Source organism: Rousettus aegyptiacus, unplaced genomic scaffold (genome assembly GCF_014176215.1).
Source record: "Rousettus aegyptiacus isolate mRouAeg1 unplaced genomic scaffold, mRouAeg1.p scaffold_m13_p_8, whole genome shotgun sequence".
NCBI classification, from domain to species: Eukaryota; Metazoa; Chordata; class Mammalia; order Chiroptera; family Pteropodidae; genus Rousettus; species Rousettus aegyptiacus.
Genome location: NW_023416311.1, coordinates 74,640,540 through 74,654,224, shown reverse-complemented (window position 1 = coordinate 74,654,224; position 13,685 = coordinate 74,640,540). Strand labels below are relative to the sequence as shown.

Here is a 13,685-nt window from a genome sequence, read left to right as displayed (position 1 = left end):
TTTTTTAAGAGCAAGGGTAATTGTAAAATCATAGTGTAAAGTTCGTGTGGTGTTTCTGCTTTGTGTAATGTTTGGATCTTGCTTCTGCAGGTAAAATCCCAGAGGAATCCAAAGCCCTCTCTTTATTGGCTCCTGCTCCAACCATGACAAGTCTGATGCCTGGTGCAGGCTTGCTTCCTATACCGACCCCAAATCCTTTGACTACAGTAAGTACTCTCCACTCTCTTCTAAAAGGGGTGAATGTTCAGCTGTGTAATTAATTGAGTAAATAGATTAGAAATTTTTTATTTTGAATTATTTTTTTTAAATGGAGAGGATTCTGAATGTGTACTTAATTTTTCCCCCTCACATCGTCACTAACTTAAACTACCTTTTGGAATTCCGAAGTAATTGGAGATTCATTTAAATTTGAGAAGTAAAATTGATTATTCACTAGACAATCAGTTCTTGAAATTTTAGCATTTTTAGATAACAGTGAATAGGAGAATCCAGCTAACTATATTTCCTTGTTCATGAGAACTAAATTTATTTTAAAAATATGAAGTGATCCACAACCTTGCTAGCGGGGAAAAAATATCTCATGGAAGCATTTGTCTAATTGAGAAAATGTAACAATGTAAAAACATGGGAAAATATTTTTTCATCACCTCGAATTAAATAGTAATTTAATGCCTCCTTTAGATTTCCGAGTGGCATTAAAAAAAGATTTTGCCTTTATCTAACTCTTGGTTTTTATATAAAGGATTCTAGTCATATTTTTTTAAAAGAAGGATCATTTTTCTTTAAAAATAAACCCAAGACAAAAAACTCACCTTCATCGAAAACTTTATCTAGCTTTGTGGTGCTAGTTTATCAGGGAGTGAACTAATGAGCTTTAGGATTATAGTTAATTTACCCAACTCAAAAGAATGGTTTCTGAAACTTTGAAGTGTGAAATTTTAGATGTTTTAACTTTTTCATGATGTTCTGTTGGAGACCTGCTCTGTGATCCATAGGGAAAAATGCTTCTTAATTGAACATTTGATCATTTGACTTGAACTTTCGAGAAGTTTTATTTTGGGTATATTGTATATTTTAGTATGTTAATTCCTAGATCACCATCTCCTTCCCCCAAAATATTTTCTTGCTGTCTTCAAAATTTTTAGGGCTTATTTAACAACAATATAAAGTTTTTACTATTTAATTTGTTGCCTTGAGGGGAAATTGTTTCCTGTTAGTTCAGCTGTAGATGTCTAATTTATGAGGAATCATTTAGTTAGAAAATGGAGGAAAAGCGGACCACTGTGTTTTGGCTTCTGGCTTACTCTCCGACCTTTCTTTCTACCTGTTTTCCTGGCTCACTCTTACTTCAGCCACATTATGTTGGCTTTGTCGATTCTTGGACATGCCAAACATATTTCTTCCTTAGGGCTTTTGTACTTATTCATCTTATGCTTACAACTTTATTTTCCAGACATTAAAAAGGTTCACTTTTAAACTCTTATAAATAAGAGTAAAACTGTTCATTAGGTTTCTATTTAAAAGTTACAGCTTGAGGGGGGCCAAAGTTTCTTTGTCGGAAGGCAAGTGTTACATCTGGAGTCCAGATCATCTTTAATCTATCAAAGACTGAAAGGGCAACTAAATACACGAATTGCTTACAGCGGGGCTAGAAAGTAGATTAATCTAAAGGAGGGCAGTTGTATTACAGAACAGCCACATCCAATAGAACTTTCTGCTATGATGGAAATGTCTGTGTCTGTACTATTGAGTATGGTAGCCACCAGCAGTTGAGCTATTGAGCACTTGAAATCTGGTTCCTGTGACCAAGGCACCAAATTTTTTTTTTTTTTTTTTTAACGCCTACCACACCTGGTTGGTATTCCTGGGTGGTCTCCCATCCAAGTACTAACCAGGCCCAACCCTGCTTAGCTTCTGAGATCAGATGGGATCAGGCTCGTTCAGGGTGTCATGGCCGTACATTGAATTTTAATTAATTAAAATTCAAATAACCATGTGTGATTAGTGACTACCATATAGCACAGGTTTAAAACAATAATTTAGAAGAACAGTATAATGAAAAGAAAGACAGGCAAGTTTCTAAAAAAGAACTGAATAATCCATAAATTTGAAAAACAAGTGGGTTGGATTAGATAGATGATTTGAAAAAGTTCATTCCAGATGTGTAATATGTGCCAATGGAGAAATTTGATGGTCAAAAGGACTGACAGTTGAGAATGCCTGGAAAGGCCTATTTAATGCTTTAAATCCATGTAAAACTAATAATAAGACTTATATTTGTGATTTAGTTTAACTGTAATTCTTTTGCATAGTAAAATAAATTAAGATATGACTCAATTATCTGTGCCCATAGAAGACAAGATGGGAAAAGGAGCGTAATTATAGAAACGACACATGGAGAGAGGCCGGGCTCAGAGGGTGATAGCCTTGACTCAGAGATCACCTACCAGTTTTGATCTATATCAGGATACTTACTACAACTTTAAGATAACTTGAAATGGTGATAGTGAGCAACAAATCTAAGATCTGTTAGTAGTAAGAGTGTAAATGAGACTTCCTATAAGGTCAGGGAAAACCTCTTTTAGAGGATGATTGATCTGATGTTTGAAGGATTCAGCTGGCAGAAGCAGGGAGAAGAGCTTTCTAGACAGAAGGAACATCAAGTGAAAAGCCCTAAGGTGGGAAAAATTTGTGTGTTCAAAGTACAGAATGATAGTCAGTGTGGTTGAATAGTGAGTGGGGAGAGGGGGTAGTATGTGGTTAGAAATTAGAGGGATAGATAGAGCACTGGTCAAGTAGGGCTTGTTAGGTCGTGGAGTCTGAATTTTATTCTAAAGATAACTAGAAGCCATTGATGAGTTTTAGGCAGGGGTAAAACATGATTTGACATGTTTTTAAAAATTGCATAAGTAATACCTGTTTTATAAACTTGTATTTTCACCTGTAGGAAGTGTTATTCACAGTTGTTAAATCTTAGTAGTTTTGCAACAATATAACAACATTCAAAATTTTCTTAAATTGCGTTAAATGGAAATGAAAGTCGTAGTTTGAGAGGTCTTTTCATTAATTCTGTATAACTTACCATTTTCATATTTTGAGATTTTTGCTAGTTTAAATTCACATTAAACTAAAAACTGAATTTAGTAATGCTGTGGTAGATCATTCAAAAGGTCTCGTTTTTTTCCTATAATAGTATAAGTAAGGTTTTAATATTTTAGGTTTTTTGTTGTCGTTGTTAGGTAAACTTTGCCCATGTTTTAATTTCAGTCTGTGCATCATGGTACCCTGCTTTGACCACTTGGTAGCTGAGGAACTTTGGGAAAATTAATTTTTCTGTTTCTTAATGAAATTGGCATAATAATAACACTTACTTCTTAAGATTGAGATGATTAATAACTCAGCAAACATTAGATTCTGTGATTATTGTTCATTAAGAGCTCTGTTACACAGTGTTGTTGAATGCCCAAAGTATAGTTGGTTCTCATTATTTGTGAATTCACCCACTAGCTAAAATTTATTTGAAACTTCAAAATCAACATTTGTGGCACTTTTGTAGTTGTTCATTGACACACACAGAATGATGAAAAATTTAAATAGTTCAGTATGTACATTCCCAGATAAGTCAAATAGAGCAACACTGTCTTCTTGTTTCAGCTGTAACGCTGTACAGGCATATCTCATTTTATAGCGCTTTGCTTTATTATGCTTCACAGATGTGGGGTTTTTTGTGTTTGTTTGTTTGTTTTTTTACAATTTGAAGATAAGACCCTCCACCAGCAAAAAGATTACAGCTTGCTTTATTGTGGTGTTCTGGAACTGAACCCATAATATCTCTGGGGCATGGTGGTAAATATATGTCCTTTTCGTGGGTGGTTTAATGCCATGTTTTTCACATATTTGTACTTTTTGTTAGTGATTTCACTATTTAAATTAGCCCTTAAATTCAGTGCTAAAGTGCTGCCTAGTCTTTCTAAGGACTGAAAGGCTGTGATTTGCCTCGTAGAGGAATTATGTGTGTGAGATAGGATTCATTCAGGAATGAGTTGATAGTGCTTCTGACTGTGAGTTCATGTTGATGAATCAACAATACATATTAAATAAGGTGACTGTAAATAGAAACATTAAAACAAGGTTATGTTTTTATTAGCTGATGAAGATATTGTGACTAGAGACTTGTAGGAACCTGGCCCTGTATTTTTCCTAGAAGCAGTGATTTAGTATTCAATAATTCAGTGTTTGTGGTAATTTTGTAGTGCATAAGTACGGCAAGTAATGAGAATTAACTCTGTTTTTAGTATTAAGTTTAAAAGCAGTTAAAATATTCAGGTAGCTAAGAAATACGTTGTATTTCTAATTACATTCAAAACTACTATGACCTCAATCTTAATTCAGACAAAAACCTGGCTTAAGGTTAAGAGTTCCAGGTTTCTTCCCATTCATGTTGAGTTGATCAGTTCTTTTCAAGATTAGAGAATGGTAATGTTGATACTAACAGAAAATATATACTTTTTTATTTTACAGTTGGGTGTTTCCCTTAGCAGTTTGGGAGCTATACCAGCAGCAGCACTAGACCCCAACATTGCAACCCTTGGAGAGATACCACAGCCACCACTTATGGGAAATGTGGATCCTTCCAAAATTGATGAAATTAGGAGAACAGTCTATGTTGGCAATTTGAATTCCCAGGTAACTAATTTAAGAAGAAACTTGATTGGTGGGACCTCTTACACTTTTCCCCTTCTTAAAAATCATATTGATAATGGAATATTTACTTTGTTTTTTCAGACAACGACAGCTGATCAACTACTTGAATTTTTTAAACAAGTTGGAGAAGTGAAGTTTGTGCGGATGGCAGGTGATGAGACTCAGCCAACTCGGTTTGCTTTTGTGGAATTTGCAGACCAAAATTCTGTACCAAGGGCCCTTGCTTTTAATGGAGTTATGTTTGGAGACAGGCCACTGAAGTAAGAAACCCTAAACAAAGAAATTTTTAATGATTTTGAAAAACTTTAAAGTATTTTTGATGTAATTAAGGCTTCTTTTTTTCTTTTTAATAGTAATTGGCAATTTGTGGAAAGGAAGACTTTGTGTTAAGTATAAATGAATACCTGAGATACTTATCATTTTAGCCTTTAAGGTTGTATTTGAAGACATCTTATTTTCTGTTCTATACGGTTTAATTTAATGTTGACATCAATTATATTCCCTGCACAATGGTTATAGGTCTTTTCGCATAAACTTTAACAAGTTAGGTTGGTTTTGCATTGTGACTAGATTAACACTTTAACATATGGGTTGAACTTCAGTAATACACAAATACAGTTCATAAGAATTTTGGTAAATCCAAAATCCTAGGAAGAAAATAATATTAAGTATCTAGAAATGTTTTAAATTATACATTTCGAGTTCAAGGTTTGCTCACATCCTTGTTCGCAAAATGGAAAATTCATGTAGCCTGTCAGATACTCAAGACCAGAAATTCTATTTCATGCAGTTTATTGAGGTAACAGTTTTATATGAATTTTATAGATAATTGCCTTAGTTATACACTTTAATCAGGATTCTTCTGTTAAAGGATAAATAACTGTTCTTGGTGAATGTTTGTCTTCTTTGTGCGGAAGGAGTAAAGCGAGACACTGAATTCATTTATGTGTGTCAGAGAAACCACTTATACCTAGTAGGGGAAGTTTTATCAGATGCCTCCCACATTCACAGCTGTGTCTGACTCGGCCATGGTCTAGAGTTGATTAAAATGGTGTATATGATATGCAGCTTCTCCTTCCTCCTCTCTCAGGGTGCAGAGATTATCAACAAAATCTTATAATCTAAGAATAGAAATGATTCATTTTAATATTGTCAACATTTTAATTATAATTTTGAAGTGTGTGGAAAAGCACTTGTTCTGGTCTATTCAGGTTGTTAAGTCAACTAGGATTCAGTTTTTCCTTTTTTCTTGCTTTTGGCTCTGTTAGCAAGAGGTGATGGCAGGTGGGAATGAGATTAATCTTGATTTTGAGTCTGTTTTGGTTAATTTGTATTAAGATATGTTAATGTGTCTTCGAGATGTCGATTTTTAAATACGTTTAGCATGTAAACATTTGTTTAATGTTTTGTAAAATAAGGTGTATATTTGTGATATGCTAATGTTTTTAATTTAGAATAAATCACTCCAACAATGCAATAGTAAAACCCCCTGAGATGACACCTCAGGCTGCAGCTAAGGAGTTAGAAGAAGTAATGAAGCGAGTACGAGAGGCTCAGTCATTTATCTCAGCAGCTATTGAACCAGGTAAGGCCATAGTGTTGTTATACAGGTCATAGTTTAAGATCATAGAGTCTTAGAACTGGAAGGAATTTTAGAAATTATCTTGTTCAGTCCCTTCATTTTATAAACAAGAAGAGTGAAACTCAAGAATGAGTAAGTGACTTACTAGTGTTAAAGGTTAACAAACTACTTGACAAAACTGTCTTTTCCTATGATACTGAATTGAGGCACATTAGCCTAAGCTAATCAGTGTTTTATATTTTAAGAGCAAAATAGTGCTCAGAACTGATTTGCTTAAAGCAAAGTATAAATGTTATTGTGAGGCTAAAAAGAAGAATAAATATATTTAAAATGTTATGGTTAAGCAGATTCACGCCTCTTCCAAGTTTTACTTTTAAAAATAAAAAGCCCATGATTTAGGAAAAATAACGCTTTATTTTAGGAAGATAATGGAACCACCTACCTTTTCAAACTTCTGTGTTATTAACTTAAATTTTAAAATCCAATCTAAAAATGTCTAGATGGTTTACATTTGAGCAAATTATCTAAATTAGCACTCAGAATTTAAGCTTCAATTCTAGCAAAATAAACGGAGAAAGGATTTAAAATCACTGTCCTAGGAATTACAGACATGTTATGATCGTACATTATGGCAGCAACTAAATATTACGAACAGCTGTTTATAATCATCTGGTTTATATGTACTGCTGCAGGGTGGCTGCACTCAACGAGTTTATGCAATGACTTTCTTGGATGTTTCTGAAGGATAATTGCACAGGAGGAGGATGTACAGAGAGTAGGCCCCTTGCACTATATGTGGTACATTCCACTTGTGCCTAATTATTAACTGGGATCTTTAATTGTTCTGAGCTTACACTGCAAAGTGGTTTTTTCCTCCCAGAGTCTGGAAAGAGCAATGAAAGAAAAGGCGGTCGATCTCGTTCCCATACTCGTTCAAAATCCAGGTCTAGCTCAAAATCCCATTCTAGAAGGAAAAGATCACAATCAAAACACAGGTGAGAATTTCTGTCATTTAATTTTTTTTGCTTTTGTACTTAAAAGTTAAGATTTCTGAGTTTTTGTCTAAATATTCAAATTTAGAAATTTCAGTAGAATTCACCAGGAAGTATAGTTACCATTAAATTTTGCTTTAATTGTATATACTTAAGAATAAATTTTTATCTAATATATAATTTTGTTTCAATTTTCAGTTTTCGAATTGGTTTTCTATCTTGAGATGCTCTGTATCTAACTTTTCTAACAGTAAACTAGTTTTTGTTAAGAACTGGCAGAAACTTTTCATGTTGGGAATAGGGAACCACATGTATGGTGATGCTGAAAATAATGTGAAGTTGCAGCTTTCGTCTACCCCTCAGTCCACTCAAGGGCTGGTTTCAAGTATTACTTATCACTAGTGCCATGAGTCAAATGGAGCGGTTTAGGTCCTCGGTACTCTCTGTGATAAAAGCCTCCTACACCCACTTTGGGGCCTGAAACACAGGAGTAACTTAGAGCTTTAGCTCCAACTATCGTATTGTGCTTAAACTCTGTGTCTGTTCTGTTTGTCTTATTTTTGAGCATAGCTCTGTTGTTTTAATTTTCTTTTTAAATCCTGTTGTGTGTGGTACAAAGGGAATCTCAGAATGTAAATTTACAATATCTTGATTGGAAGTGCCCTTAGAATCATGTCTAAAGTGTTAGTTAAGTTTTATTCTTGTCTTTAACGTGAAGGGGGCTGTTACTGAAATGTGAAAATGTATACACATACTATGTTTAAAGAGAAGAGATAGAGAAAAGTGTATGTGTATTCGTATGTGTGTGGTGTGGGAGAATTTAGAGAAGGGAGGGTTTAAGGGGAGGGAGCCAATATGCTGTATGTTGAACTTCATTATTAAGCTCAGTTTAGCCTGTTTTTCTGTGATGCTTAATGAGATTGAAATGGTGAGATGGGAAAATATGATAATATTTTTTTGACTCTAGTAATACTAAATACTTCTTGCTATTTACTGGTGTATTACACTTCTTTATTATTCTTAGTATGCAAAATCTGTTTTGGGGTATAGTTTTGCCATCTGTTCTTTCATCCAAGGCCTTAGAATAAGCAAGCAAGTTCATTCAGATCCAAGTGAACGAAGTTATTTGATGTACAAGGAATGAGACGGTGCAGCAGAAGCCAGAATTGGAGAAGGAAAGTGATATAGAAGCATTGATGCTAGATTGGGAATATTTTCTTAGGTTGACAGGATGTGGCAAATGTAAAGGACATCAATGAAATACAGAATTGAGCTGAAGAGTAGCCACTTTTCTGAGGGGGGAAAAGTAGACCAATGACCTGAACCTCATTTTGTGTTGATTACAGGAACCATGCTCCAAATCTAATCCCTCAGTGGTTTTCCGAGGCTAGGATAAAGCAAAACTTGATTGACATCATTGTTTCTTTGATTATCTCTGGGAAGCTTTATCTGTTGTGGCAAATAGTTTATCTTTATCCTCTTTAAGGTTTTTGCTGTTATCATTTTAAGTATATCTGGATATTTTCACCCTCCAAAGGTTAGTGGGGTGGTGAGGATAATTTAGTCTAAAATGAAGTTATTCATGAGAGTGCTTTCATGTAGGTCTAACTATGTAACAATATAAATTACTTATTCTTGGCATGCATACAATTGACCCTTGAACAGCATAGGTCTGAACTGTGAGAGTCCACTTACAAGTGAATTTTTTTCAGTAAATATGTATAGTCAGCTCTCCATATTAATGGGCTTAAAATCTGTGGATTCAACCAACCTCCGATCGAAGACAGTAGTCAGTCCACAGTTGGTAATCCATGAATATGAAAGGCCAACTATGTGCATTGTTCTATGCCTTTTTATGTAAAGGACTGGAGCATTTGCAGATTTTGGTATCCTTGGGGCAGGAGGCAGGCTGGTGGTCCTGGGGATATTGAGGGATGAAGTTTTTAAGGAGTCAAGATAAGATATTTGACTCTACGGAGGTCAGCACCCCAACTTTTTTATTGTTCAATGATCAGATACACACACACACACACCTGCATATGTACACAGTGTACATATATATCCACATACATACATACTTTTACACACATTTTTTTGTAAACACACACTATTTTTATCCATGATTTATAGAAACACATGTAGCTTTTTGTGAGTTCTTAAACATGTAAGAGGATGAGTTCTATTTAAAGAGGAAAAAAACCCTTACCCAAAAAACATTGGACTCAAGGATCTTGACATAGAAGGAACTTCCCACACCCCAGTAGGGGAGGGAGATGGCAGATATTTCTTGCCTTATTTTCCTCTGCTGGTGGGATTTAATATCCTCAACTCTGGTTCTGACCTGCTAGACTTAGCAGGAATGTGGGTTCCAGGAGCCTTTGCTCTTAAAGGTCCACCCTCTTAATACCTTCTCACTGTCCTCAGGTGCTTCTAAAGCTCACTCCTCCCTTCCCTGTTTCTTCCCCTTCTATGTTAGGAAGGAGGAATGGGTTTCTTGTCACTGTGATCTTTTTTGTTTTCAAATATTTATGCGTTTTTTTCATAGGGAAGTGTTAGAAAAAGCAGGTAGTACTATAATTACTGTGTTTAAAAGTTAAGTAACTTTTCCAGACCAGTGCAGGATCTGTAAGACATTTTATAATATTTTAATGGGAAACACCTGACTTACAAATGAACTTTGATGCAACATGGTGGTAAGTTGCCCTTTATTCACAATTTTATAAATGCAGTTTTGCACATTATGCTAAAATGAGAACTGCTAACAATAATAACTCAAATCTTTATCTTTGGTTGGATTAGATTTGCTCTTGATTTGAAACTTTTAGCATTCCTGATCAGAAAAACTTGCAGGCGACTAGTGAGTGACAGATATGAAAATATTTAATGTGAAAACTAAAATACAATAATCATTCTTGGGCAGTAACTTTCAAACTCTGAGGACCACACGGAAAGGTGGGAAGCCAAGTGATCAGTGGTTTATTACTTTTATTTGTTAGGGCTATGCTTAAATTTTTAAAAGGAATTTCTTTGTTTAATTAAGGTTGCAAAGCACTGTTTGAGTAAAAATTATTATTTATATTTTTAGCAAGGTTAACTAGCACAGAAATCCTAAGGCTTTTTATTTAAGTACATAGAAACAAAGGCCCTTTAAAACATTACACTTATATGGATGTCTGCAAATGGACTAAAAATGCATTGGGTTTTGCATTTTTGCCTTAACACCTACTACTCGATCCTTGTAGTTCTTAAGTTATTAGTGATAAATATTCCAACAAACTGAATTATCCTATGTGAAAAATGTGGTATGATGATAAATGTATAATTTTAAAGGCATGTAATAGAGTGGTTCAGTTGAAAATTAGCTTTTAGAAAACATTTTGACTAATAAAAATGTGTTTAAAAAACAAGATTTCAGTATTGAGTATTATCTGAAGGTGTTTTTGATTTCATAGCATACCACAAGCATTTAACTATGTGTATTTCTTTTATAAAGATTTGTTTTAATTTATGAAAACATGACTATCAAGATGAGTTTTAATAAAGCATATTTGTGGAAGTTCATTTGACCTCCTTGAAATAAATAATTTAAAGTTTTATTTTCTGTTAATTGTTGATGATAGTGATGATATTGGGAATTAATAGTTTTAAGCATTTACTCTGTGCCAGAGACTGCTAGGCCATCAGTTTTCGTACGTCATCTGATTTAATCCTCATCACAGCTTTCAGAGATGTAGATATGATTCTCACTCCACTTTATAAATGACGAAACTCAGGTTTAGAGAGATTAAGCGACTAGCTAGATTTCTCAACAGCTAATGTGTGGCAGAGCTGAGTGTCAGGGCCAGATTGTCTGACTCCGAAGCTGGTGAGTCCCATCACTTTGTTATTAAAGTTGTGTGCATTCAATTTTGGTATATTTTAACACATTGTTCCTTGGATACTTTATTACGGGGAAAAAAAATTATAAGTAATTATTTCAGTGGGAAAAAGGAGCCTGGAGAATTTCACATTTGGAATAAATTATTTTCCCTGCAGGAATTCCAATAATACAGTTTTCTTTTAATAACTATGTTTATACAGTTATAAAATCAACACCTTGCACATCCAACATTTGATTATATATCTAGCTTTAACTCATGAATAATAATATTTATTTTTCACTAGTACTATCATTAATACTATGCTGACTATATATTATCCTTAATATATAGCACATAGCCATTTATAGAGACTATTGTGAACCGTATAACCTCTACTCCCTGTCAAGATAAGGTAACTGCAAACAATCGTATTACATGAAAGCCAAGAGTTAAAGACAATTTATGGTATGAAAATTTGGACCATGGGGGAGAAACTCTATACTAATTGAGGCATATTATAATTAGCAAAAGAGATTCACTTGAGAAGAAGCAGCAATTCACAGAGCTAGCATATTTTGCCTTCTGTCTTCACAAAGATACATTGTTTTGTGAGACATTCTGGGATGAAAAAGGGAAAAAGAAAATTAGCAAAAGAAAGTCACACCTGAAAATATCAGCTTAAATCTGGCATAGAAAATAACTTAATTTTTTTTCTTTTTTTTATTTTTGTGTTCTGGACAATGACCTTATCTGGTAAAGTTTCCAGTAAATAAGTTTATTTCAGATGATCTAACTGAAGCATTACATAATAGTTTTAAAATGTATTTACCTTTAGGATAGGTTTTTAAATTCTCTTGTTTGAAAGACATCCTAAATTTTTAAAAATTGAAGTTCTAAGAAAGGTTCGACATTCTAACAATGTATTTTTCTTTAGGAGTAGATCCCATAATAGATCACGCTCAAGACAAAAAGATAGACGTAGATCTAAGAGCCCACATAAAAAACGCTCTAAATCAAGGGACAGACGGAAATCAAGGAGTCGTTCACATTCACGGTGAGTTTTTGGAAAAATAAGGATAATTTTTTCAATGGCCTCATTTATTAAAAATCGGTTGTGGTTTATGTTTTTAATGAAAAATTAAACTTTTAATTTCGATTGTCTTAGTAATGATTATTATTGGTTTCCATTGATTTGAATCTGATAACCATTATGACTCATGAGATTTGCAGACTATTTTACTTAACTTGGCCTGGTAATTGTTTCTTTTAGCAGCTTCATATCCAACTGAGTTATTTAAAAACTTATAGGTAATGTCTCATAGCTGCTAAAAATTGTTTTGTGTTGATAATTATTGAGAGAGGTCCTTTTTGGGAGTGGAATTATTTCAGTTGTGAATTTATTTTTGTTTTTAAAGGGACAAGCGAAAAGACACTCGAGAAAAAATCAAAGAAAAGGAAAGAGCGAAAGAAAAAGATAGAGAAAAGGAAAGGGAAAAAGAGAGAGACAGAGAAAAGGAACGTGAAAAAGAAAAGGAACGGGGTAAAAACAAAGATAAAGACCGGGAGAAAGAACGGGAAAAGGACCGTGAAAAAGACAAGGACAAGGACAGAGAAAGAGAGCGGGAAAAAGACCATGAAAAGGAAAGAGACAAAGAGAAGGAAAAGGAACAGGATAAAGAAAAGGAACGAGAAAAGGACAGATCCAAAGATATAGATGAGAAAAGAAAGAAGGATAAAAAATCCAGAACACCACCCAGAAGTTACAATGCATCAAGAAGATCTCGTAGTTCCAGCAGGTTTGATATGCTTAAAATTTATACCAAAGGGTTTATTGATGACAAATGATGAAAGCATGAATTTTAACTGAGAGGAAAAGATTATTCTATCCAAGTGGAATCAGTACAATAATATTAGAACTTTTCCCTCTAATTGCAGAGTACACATTTCTCTCAACAGAGTGCTCGCCACAGTATTGAACCTATGGAGAACATGAGATGGCATTAAGCAAAATTATTTAAAAAGTTTTAACTATTTAACTAAATAACTACTGCTGTTAATTTTCTTAGAAGGTGGGATGGTGGCAGGGGGCAAGTTGTTTTTTTTAATATATAAGAATTGACCTGTTAGGCTTCTGTATTTCTTCGGAATGGTGTGGTAAGTTCTTATATGCAAAACTTCTAAGGTTGCAGTTTATACCTTTTGTCATCTGTACTATTTTGTTGAGTGCATGACATTTAAATTTTTGTTTAAATCTGTCAATTTTAAGGTTTTGGTGTTTTTTAAGGACTGTTCCCTAAATTTATTAATAGGTACACTACCACGAGGTGGCAGCAGTTTGCTATAGTAACAGTGCAAAATGGAGACGTTCATTGATTCAAGATTATATAAACCATTACTCCAGATGATACCGTGACTATAAGTAAATGGAAGTGCCTACTTGTGTTAAACCATATGTTAAAAATACTAAACATATATCTTAGCATGTTTTAAAGATATTGAAAACATAATTTTTTCATAGAAAATAATTTCCAAGACATGATTATATAT

General features: G+C 33.9%; 1 protein-coding gene and 1 pseudogene across 3 annotated transcripts in view; one reads left to right on the top strand and one right to left on the bottom strand.

The window, feature by feature from the left end:
* SREK1 (splicing regulatory glutamic acid and lysine rich protein 1) overlaps positions 1-13,685 on the top strand; it is a 39,467-nt gene that overhangs the window by 13,609 nt on the left and 12,173 nt on the right. For all 3 annotated transcript variants that reach the window (XM_036226216.1, XM_016158143.2, XM_036226217.1), the window contains 7 exons: positions 91-206; positions 4,522-4,686; positions 4,786-4,964; positions 6,159-6,289; positions 7,167-7,281; positions 12,073-12,192; positions 12,554-12,934. In XM_036226216.1, coding sequence (XP_036082109.1) covers positions 91-206; positions 4,522-4,686; positions 4,786-4,964; positions 6,159-6,289; positions 7,167-7,281; positions 12,073-12,192; positions 12,554-12,934 — 1,207 coding nt within the window. The remainder of the gene's footprint in view (positions 1-90; positions 207-4,521; positions 4,687-4,785; positions 4,965-6,158; positions 6,290-7,166; positions 7,282-12,072; positions 12,193-12,553; positions 12,935-13,685) is intronic.
* Positions 1,840-1,962, bottom strand: LOC118607543 (annotated as a pseudogene).